The 10160-nt window shown below is 42.2% G+C and overlaps 1 protein-coding gene across 1 annotated transcript; it reads left to right on the top strand.

The window, feature by feature from the left end:
- The first annotated feature begins 1309 nt into the window (after positions 1 to 1309).
- LOC115630689 lies at positions 1310 to 4762 on the top strand. The gene is made up of 2 exons (XM_030527339.1): positions 1310 to 4116; positions 4183 to 4762. Exons 1-2 carry the CDS (start codon positions 1627 to 1629, stop codon positions 4510 to 4512), a joined length of 2820 nt encoding a protein of 939 aa, XP_030383199.1. The 5' UTR covers positions 1310 to 1626; the 3' UTR covers positions 4513 to 4762.
- Positions 4763 to 10160: the final 5398 nt, after the last annotated feature.

The following is a 10160-nucleotide window of genomic DNA, read 5'->3' as shown; positions in this document are numbered from 1 at the left end:
TGTAATAAATAAAATGAAATAAATATGATACTCTGAATGCTCTTGCTATGTTACTTAAGTTTTTAGTTATGTTTATCATTTCCATTCTCGTCTGCTCCCATTTCATAATGGTTTTAATTTGGTATATTCGGATACAAGTATAATCAACTCAGAAGTTGTAAGAATTAAAAAATAAGATGAGCCTCCTTCGTACCAAATCCATTTATCTCCAAATGTTAGTTGCTTTCGAATTAATAGAAAGCACTCCACTACAATCAGTACAATAATCAATTAAGTAATTAAATTTATTATTTAGAAAATTGACTTATTTATTTGGGAAATCATAGTAACGTTAAAAATTGTGTTCACTTGTTCAATTAATCCGATTACATGTTTTTATTGTGTATAATCGGTTCGTATACTGTTTTTCGAAACTTCGACACTCAGGAAACAAAAGCTTAACCAAAAATACGTCTATAAGAAATATATTTTTTAACATACATTAAAATTCCAGATTGTCCACATCTATATGAGCACTTGTAGTACTATCTCTATGAAATTACTATTGCGTTTGCAATTGGGGTCTTCTTGAGCTAGAAATTAAGTCTAACTAATAATATGCCTTTAAAACGGCACACATGTTTACTAAGCTCTACAATGTTGTTTGTTTCTCAACTATTTGCAGAACGAAGACAAGAGGAGAGGAGAAAGGAGATCTACAACAACTACCAAAACAACAACGTCGGCAAATATACTAAGACATTGTTGAGGTTGCTCAAAAAACATGCGCCGCATACAAAATGCCAACATGAGCCAAAGTAACAACAATAACTACAACAACAAATGCATTACGCTATAATTTCATTAAGGACAAAAGCCTTTTTTATAAGCAGCCGCCGTGGTAGCAGAGCCAACATTTAAGTCGCCCTCCAGCGGTCGAGCACTAAAAGCAAACAGCAAGGCAGCCAGCCAGCCAGTCAGCCAGCCCATAAGTAAGAAGGAAAGGGCTACTACAAAACCAGCACGTGGGCCGTTGCCTACTTACGGGCGCTGCTGCCAAACCAAAATCAAGACGACATCCTAGGCCGACACATAGACGGAGGCAAGGAGGCGTAAATACGAGCAAAGGAGACGAAAAAAGGCTACGCGACTGACGACGTGGCTGACATTTTTATGAAATTAATACAAAGGCACAAGTGCGAGCACACGAAGCGCATAAAGCACGCGAGCACCATAAAGTGCCGTCAGGCAGCAGGCGGCAGTGGTGTGGGCGTGGCAATGATGAGTACGTTGATAATAATGGCAACATGTAGGCAGCGGCAGCAACTGAAGCAGCAACAAGAGTGTCGAGTGCCAGAGCGTTTTTATTGTCTGACACTCGAGTACGCAACGTGATTCTGGAAGTGAAACAGTTGACAGATTTTGATGAGCAAGTTGGCTGAGTGGATGGCGGTTTTGTTACTTCTGAGAGGAGGAAGCAGTGAGAGTGACAGCGACGCCTAAGTCTAAACAAGTGTTGGCTTGTCTTCATTTGCCAAGCAACAGTGTCGAGCATTTTTGAATACTGCTATACACAATTAGAAATAGCAATCAGGGTGCTGCCAACTTACTCCCAAAGAGCTTGAAAGACACACTATAGCATCAAACATGCAAGCATACAAATTGAAAGATCGTTCTATTGTACAACTCCTGGTTCTGCTGCTGCTCCTGCGCAGCGTTCGCACCTGTCCTCCTGAAGTTTGCGTCTGCAAATGGAAGGGCGGCAAGCAGACAGTGGAATGTGGCGGTCAACAGCTACCTTCCTTGCCCGAGGGCATGGACCCAGGCACCCAGGTGCTCAACTTCAGCGGCAACGCTCTCCAGGTGCTGCAAAGCGAGCGATTTCTGCGCATGGATCTACTTAATTTGCAGAAGATCTTTCTCTCCCGTAACCAACTCATACGGATACATGAGAAGGCTTTTCGTGGACTGACAAATCTTGTGGAGCTGGATCTCAGCGAGAACACACTCCAGCATGTACCGAGCGAAACTTTTCAGGACTATAGCTCCCTTATGCGCCTCTCACTGAGTGGGAATCCCATACGAGAGCTCAAGACATCGGCCTTTAGGCATTTGTCATTCCTAACCACACTCGAGCTCTCTAATTGCCAAATAGAGCGCATTGAGGACGAAGCCTTTGTGGGCATGGATAATTTGGAGTGGCTGCGATTGGATGGCAATCGCATTGGTTTCATACAAGGTGCTCACATACTGCCCAAATCGCTGCATGGCATTAGTTTGCACAGCAATCGTTGGACCTGCGACTGTCGACTGCTCGACGTCCATTCCTGGCTGGTCAACTATAACACGCCACTGAGTGAGGAGCCCAAGTGCATGGAACCGACACGACTGAAGGGTCAGATCATAAAAGGTCTGCGTAAAGAGGAACTGGCGTGCCTTCCCGAAGTAAGTCCACAGTCGACATACACTGAAGTCTCGGAGGGTCGCAATATGTCTATCACTTGCATGGTGCGAGCGATACCCGAGCCCAAGGTACTGTGGCTTTTCAATGGACAGGTGATGAGCAACGACAGTTTCGTGGATAACTTACACATGTACTATTACATAGACGAGAGTGGAAGCAGTGGTGCCGAAGAGAAGCGCAGTGAGATATTCATCTATAATGTAGGTGCTGAAGACAACGGGACCTTCTCCTGCGTCGGTCAAAATATTGCGGGTACCACGTTTAGCAATTACACGTTGCGTGTCATTATCAAGGAGCCACCGGTGGTGAATGAGGTTTCGTTTCCACGAGACTATATGAACTATATTGTAGCCAGTAGCGCTGGAGGAGGCATTATCTTTCTCGTCCTCCTCTGTACCATTGTGGTCAAGTGCAAACAAAAAGAACCTGCGAAGAGAAAGAAATGTGGCACTGGTGGTGGAGCAGTCACAAGTATTGCAGGGGCCACCGATTCCACAGCAGGAAGCACACAGGATACGGGCCTAATGAAGTGCGCTTCCATTCTCACCGATGGTGACAGCCTGAATGGGGGGGCGGGACTGTTGCTCTCTGATAATCTCACACCCACCAAGCTCTGCAAAGAAGCAAATGGAGCTGCAGGTGGTGGCATAATACTCGGAGGTCAAATGAAGCAGAACTTACTGCTGTACGCACCGCAGCAGCAACAACAACCACTACAACAATCACACCACTTGGAGCATGCCTTGCAGCTGAACGTGAATATGATGAACGCTGGAGCAGCCTCCCCACCAGCGGGGACGCCTCTCCTACTGAGCAATGGACTCGCCTACTGCTCACCACCCACCTCTATGCGCAACTATCAGGAGAAGAATCCTGATCTCGTCAACGATGCCGAGAGCGTCAAGCACAAGCTAAAGACGGCAGTCTCACTCGATGGGGCATCGGACTACGATGCGGCTAGCGATTGCTCTGGACCTTGCAGCATACAGAGCGGTCTCTCGCAGACCCCCGTGCAGTACGACGGGTGCTATCAGCTCGCCACTCCTCAGTTGCTTGCACGCATGCCACCGTCTTCGGTGGCGGGCAACATGAGCTCTCGTTTTGCGGCTGCGATGACGACATTACCGCGCGGCATGCAACTTAAATCGGTGCTAAGCAGCGGTGCATCTACAGCCGCTCCCCAGCATCAGGTAGATGTGCATCTCAATCCTGTTTGTTTTTTGGGCCAGGACGGTTTCGCCTACGACTACAGCAGTGCGCATTTGGTGCCGCAGCAGACACCACCAGCCACCCATCCTCACCAGCAACAGCAACTTCAGTTGCAGGCAGCGCAACAGCAGAACTTCTACCGAACTCTGCCGCACAATCGCGCCCACAAACAGCAACAGTTTGCTGCCGCTTCAGCGGCTCAGAACTCGAACATGCGCTACAGTCTGGAAGCGGAGTTCGTACAGCGTTCTAGCACGCCCACCGGCTATGAGAAATATCTGCCCAATGTACGCTTCACCGCAGAGGGCTATCCCTCGTCCCAACAGCAGCACCAACAGCAGCAGCAGCAGCAGTTTCCTTCGCCACCCGAGGGCTACAAGACCAGTGACGGCCAGCTGCCCATGTCAATGCCGCTACCAATGCCCGCCTTTCAGCAGTGGCCCAGCTGTCTGCCCGGGTATCATGCGCAGCCCGTTCGCTATCCGGCAACAATACTGGGCATACTAAATACGCCGAGCAATGGGCAGCAGCAGCAGCAATCGCCTTCTCAGGCGCCACCGGCAACAGTTGCATCACCATCAACAACTACCTCAAGTCAGCCAACGAGCGGAAGTAAACGCTGCACTTCAGCACAGCCAGACAACTCCACAATACTCGAGTGCGATGAGAGCGAGGCATCGCCATTGGCCACCAGGGCTGCTGGTGAGGCCGAGGAGGATGCGGCAGCTGCAGCGGAAGAAGCGGCCGACAGCACTAATAGCGCAGAGGATACGTCTAAGCTGAAACAACTAAATGGACCGCTTGCTGACAGTCCAGATGAGGGCTATGTGGGTGATGCCCAAGAAACGAGCGATATATGACAGCGGAGCGGTAGCGCCTCGAATCAGAGCGCTGCCTACCCCAGCAGCGTGAATGCCTTAGACGATTCAGTGGCTTTGTAATTGGACGCCCAAGCAAAAGGCGTGCCAGCTTAATTAGATGTAGGCTTATGTTATTTTTTGTGCTCTCCCATCAGTTCCACCATTTCCGAAGCTCGCCCATTTTAGCTCTTTTTTTCTCTAGTAGAACTAGGATTGGGTGAAAATGAATTAGTGAGGACAGAACAAAGGCTTTGGATTTTTTAATATTTAATGACAAAACGAAATATTAACTGAATATCCTAATCGAGATATTGTTATGTTTCTCCTTAATGTGGATGTCTTGCCATTAAGACAATCATCAATCGAAAAATCCATAAAATCAAAAATTCAAAAATTTTTTTCAGTTTTCTACAGCCATTCGAGTTTTGATTTTAAAAAGCTAATATTTTATCGCGAGAAAGCTGCATTTTTTCCGGACAACCCAATACTTAGTCTAGAATGTAGCCAATACATTTTTATTGCCTCATACTTCGCTAATCTGAGAGCCTTCAGGCAAAGCAAAGTAACAGAAAACCAGCAACAACAACAAGCAATCATACAAACAAACAAACGAACGAAAGGCATCTCGTCCTGTCCCCAACTTGGCTTCTTTCTTTCCGTAGTCCCCGTTCTTGCCCCCACCCTTGTCCTAACCTAATAAAGCTGAAAAACAAAAGCGCGCCTGCTAAACAAAAGGTTTCTTCTCCCATGTCTTTTGTTGTTGCCACTCAGTGGCGTCGGCTGCTATCTTCCCTTTCGTCCCCTTCTACTCATTGCTCGTAGGCCGACTCAAGTGACGCTGGCGTTGACGAGAAGTGCGGCAAACAGGCAGCATTTTATTTCCGTTGATGTAATTGAAAAAGTTTCTTATTTAATACAAACTTTTCAGCGTCTTGCCGTCGCGTCCTAGCCACCTCCTTATTCCTCCTCATTATTCCACAGGCAATAAAAAGCGCGCAGAATTTAGAAGAAGATGCCCCCCCTAGTCAGTGCCTACATCTACGCCTACATATGGACATACGTACAAGTCTACATATACATAAATATATAGTATGCTTAGGCCTTCTTGCTTGTTTGATTGTCGATTGAGTTGCTCTCGGTGGCGTTGTTAGTTGACAATTGACTCACGCGTTCTTACCCTTTGCCGCCCCCCCTTGATGTCGGAGCAGTAGGCGCAGTCTGAGTCGCAGCTACTCGAAACTCAAGTGGCATGTGTTCTCCCCATGGTGACACCTGCAGTTGCCACCAGACGACACAAAGACGCTACCCAACAAAAGCCAGTGGAGTGGCTTAAGCTAGCAGACCGGTGATTCGTAGGCTTCTCCCACTCACAAGTCATAGCGGAAGAACAAGCATGCTCCAAGCAGGCAAGAGAAGTGTTTCCACAGCTCCCTCCTAGTGTTCCCAATGTCCCATCAAGCACCAGCATCCTCCCACCACCTACATCTAGAATCTGCTTCGACTCTCGGGTCAAGTGGGCATTGAGTGTTTCCGTCGAAGCAGTAGTATTCTAGTTTATAAAATTTTAATTTAGGCTTTGTGTTCTCGTCGCACATAAAAATGCTAAGTTGCCCAAAAATTTGCAGGCAATTTTGCATTATTTATAATTTTTGAGTAAGCAAAGACTTAAGAAAATCTTGTAGGTTTTTAATGGCAGAGTAACAACAAAGGTTTTGTATTGTATATCAACCGAAAAGAGATAGTGTTCGCACATAGCACAAGTGTTTCCGGGTAATATAAATATATGTATAAGTTTAAGCAGTTACGATACATACGAGTATATACTAACTAGACATAATACATAAATTAGTAAATAAGATTAAATATATAGGTCTAGCAAGTGTTAACAGTTGTTTAAGTCCAAGGATATTGAGGAGAGAGATTTTAATGTTAATGTGCCCTGGTTGGTTAGCACCTGAATCAAAAATTATTTCAATTTCAAATTTCTGAAATATTTTTAAAATGTTATTGATGTCAAGACATATTTTTAATGCATATTTCAACTCATCCTCCTTTTGTTTTGAATTGAACAAATGTGCACATTTAGGGCCGTATGCAAGACTTTACCGGTAAACAAATATATGGTTGCAATTTTTTGTACTCACGTATATTGTTATAGCCTGTACCCAAAGGGTGAAAGGCTATACTAGTTTTGTGCGCATGTATGTAACACACAGAAGGAGGCATGGCAGACCCCACAAAGTATATATATTCTTGATCAGGATGAGAAGCCGAGTCGATATAGCCTTGTCCGTCTGTCCGTCTGTCCGTCTGTCTGTCCGTCTGTCCGTATGAACGCAAGGATCTCAGAAAGTATAAGAGCTAGAATAACCAAACTTGGTTTCCATATTCTCCTAAGACCGAGAAAGTACGAGTTTGAGTTTTTTTTCGATGCACCCCCCACTCCCCCGCAATTCGTGTTTTTTCTTATAACTTCCGTAATTCTCGGAATTTTGAAATCAATTTTGGTAGGTACATCCAGTTAGTACTAATGTGTCCGTATGCCAAATTTCATCATGATAGGTCAATTCTGAAGAAAGTTATAGCCATAAGTAAAATCGCTGCTCATGCGCTGCCTGCAGCTCTGTCGGCAGCGCTGCCCGCAGCTGTTGTTGTTGTTGCTGCTTTGGTTCAACTTTGTGCTGCATACATACACGCATATAAACACGCATAGGTACGTGATGTAAATGTATGCTGTTAAAACTGAACATAAACATGTATTCTCATTTAATTTAATTAATTAATTCATTCATTCATTTTTTTTTAATAATTTAATTTTTTTTTTAATTTTTTTTTTTAATTTTTTTTTTTTTAATTTTTCTTTTTTGTTGAGAGTACAGGCTATTTTACTGTCGGGCTTGCTCGACTGTAGCGTTCTATCTTGTTTTCTTTTCTTTTATTTATTTTTTGTTGTCGGCATTTTCTCAATTTCAAGCATCTTTAAATATTTTTGCGAAACACATTTAGAAATGTTGTAATAATTTGATCAAGAATTCTGTGTAAATAACATAAAAGTTTTCGAATTCAAAAAGTAAACGACGAAGGTGAAAATGTAAGGCAAACACATAATGGAAATGTTGTTAGAAATTGAAAATGTAGCAGTGAATGGAGCGAGAGCATGTGCGAGTGTGGCAGACATACTCGTACATATATACATCATAAGCAATCACTGGAGCACACTAAGAAATATTGTAAATTGCATAAATAAATCATTAGTTGTAAAAATCAAACACACACACACCCACACACACCTCCACAAACAAACAGATGCATACACTAGACACGTACTATATGTACATACTTGCGAATATAGCGAATTATTTAGTTTTAGTTTCACCAAGTGAGTTAGTTGGCAAAATGCACGCAGATAAACAAAAGGAATCCAAAGAAAACATCTTAGCATTAGCATAGCAAAAATGAAATACTGTTTAAATGTACGAGTATAACACAATGGAAATATTCAAATCGACAAAATAATTTTAAATCTTACCTAGCTACAAGTAACATGAATATTTTAGCTGTAAAAACTTCAAGAAATGCATATAAACTAAGCTAGCTGTAGGCAATGAAAAACATTGTAATAACAAAACTAAGTACGTACAAGTACAAGATTTACACACAAACAAACAAACATAATTAATTATATGGATATTAAATTTTACTTGAGAGAAGGGGAAAACAGCAAGAGTAAAACGAACAACAACAACAACAAAAAAAACACAAAAAACAACAGAAAACATAGCCATAAGTTAAATTAGAAATTAATAAAGATAATAAGTGGAACGCAGCAAAATTGTAAAAAGCATTAAATGAGAAATGGAAATCTAATAAAAACGCATTAAAGCGAAGAATTTAATAAACATTAATTTATGCATATTTCAATTTACTTCACAAGCTCTGGGCTACAACACTACAATGGGGAAATAAAGAGCTGCATTTGTGATAACAACACCTACAGAAAGTGCTCGTTGGAAGCAAAACAACGAAGAGCGCACTAATTTAAAAATTCCACTCAAATGCAATATTGAAAGCGATTTATGGATTACTTTATTAAATATTGCCCAGTTGCTTCCAAGATATGCAATCCAGCTGATTTCCTTTTATGTTACGCAGCCAATATGTTAAGTGGAAGCTCACTTAGAAATAATGCTTAAGGCAAACTCCTTGTGATTTTTTGATACTCGCAGAAGAGACATCACTGTACTTAAGACCAGATTTGGAGGAGATAGAAAAGGAAATTAAATCGGTAATAAATAGAGACTGAGGAAAAATGCTGTTCTTAACACTGAAGTAACAGCAACAGATTTTGTAATAAACTGGATATGTGAATAAGCTGGATGTCGAAAATATGAGCACAGATTCTGGCTATAGTAGAGGCTACCACACTGGCGCTTCAATGGAATTTTCCTTTAAAAGCTCTCTTATTTCTGTATTAAATAGTTGGCCTAATAGCACGTGACTTCATATTTAAAGTTTTGGTAATCCCAATGTAAATTCGTTTGCAACTAAAACCCCAAATTAAGGGCAAATGGAATTAAATTTTCAAGCAAAGCCAAGAGGATGAAGACCGAATTTGTAAGTACAAATTTGAAGGTAACATGCAGATAAATTGCTTAAATTCGCTTTCATTTCAAGTGTTTCTTAAAACAAGAGGTAAACCAATAGAGAATAAAACATTGCATCCTCATTTTAAATTATGGCTGTGATATGGAAGTGTAGTTTGGGGAAATGGAATGGTTTAATTCTTATTAAAATAAGTATATATACCTTAATTTCATGTTAGATATTAAACCTATACATATATTACAATGGCTTGTATTTTATTATAGTTGAACGACTAATTTGAATTTTAATTAAATAAGAGCAGTAGAGAAATTAATGAAATTATTTTAAAGCCGAACATGTCACAATAACATTCCACTTTAAGGAGAACAAGCTGTAAAATCGAGTGATTTTTGAGCAACGTCTCTGGCAAATGCAAATGCGCCGATAAGTATGCAAGCAAATAGCACAAAGAGTAGAAGAAAAAGCGGAAAGAGAGTAAGCGAGTGCAGTGGAAGCTTAAGGCAATTGAAATGCATTCAATATTTAAAAAGCATTTACACAAACGATGCGTGGTACAGGGGCCAGCAAAAGTCTGAAGCAGACTGAAGCTTACGCACGCAAGCTTTACGGATACGCAGCGTGTGCCCAAAATGCGCGGCACAAGGAGTAGACCGATCTGATGCGTTACACGTTTCACTTCACAATAATGCCATTAAGCGGCAACGAGTTGGAGCAAAAGCGGGGCATAAGAAATTACAGATCAGAACTGAATCGGCAGCTGACACTTATGAGCAGTAGCAGCAGTAACGGAGCATAAATGCTGTCCATACTTCAAGTCTTCACTTAAAACCCAAATAAGCGGCTTTAAAGCAACCAAAGTACTCCAGCACATGACCTGTAAATTTATAACCAAATCTCAAAAGCAAAGTAAGGGCATAGGGTGGAAATGTGGCGGCTTAAGAACAAGAAAAATTGCCAGCAAGCAGCTGAACTGTGCTTGCGTATAAAGTGGGATGAATGTGGGAGCGTGTGTGTGTGTGGGAGCGTGTGTGTGGGTGTGGGTG

This window comes from Scaptodrosophila lebanonensis, unplaced genomic scaffold, assembly GCF_003285725.1.
Source record: "Scaptodrosophila lebanonensis strain 11010-0011.00,11010-0021.00 unplaced genomic scaffold, SlebRS2 tig00001410-arrow-pilon, whole genome shotgun sequence".
In the NCBI taxonomy this organism is placed as follows: domain Eukaryota; kingdom Metazoa; phylum Arthropoda; class Insecta; order Diptera; family Drosophilidae; genus Scaptodrosophila; species Scaptodrosophila lebanonensis.
Note: the sequence above shows the minus strand (reverse complement) of the source record. Positions and strands in the feature narration are given on the sequence as shown.

Bases quoted from the DNA above. Each gene is read 5' to 3' on its own strand.
- LOC115630689 (XM_030527339.1), top strand. From the start codon at position 1,627: ATGCAAGCATACAAATTGAAAGATCGTTCTATTGTACAACTCCTGGTT. The intron at 4,117-4,182 runs GCGCAGCCCGTT...AATGGGCAGCAG, and splicing joins GCTGTCTGCCCGGGTATCAT to CAGCAGCAATCGCCTTCTCA.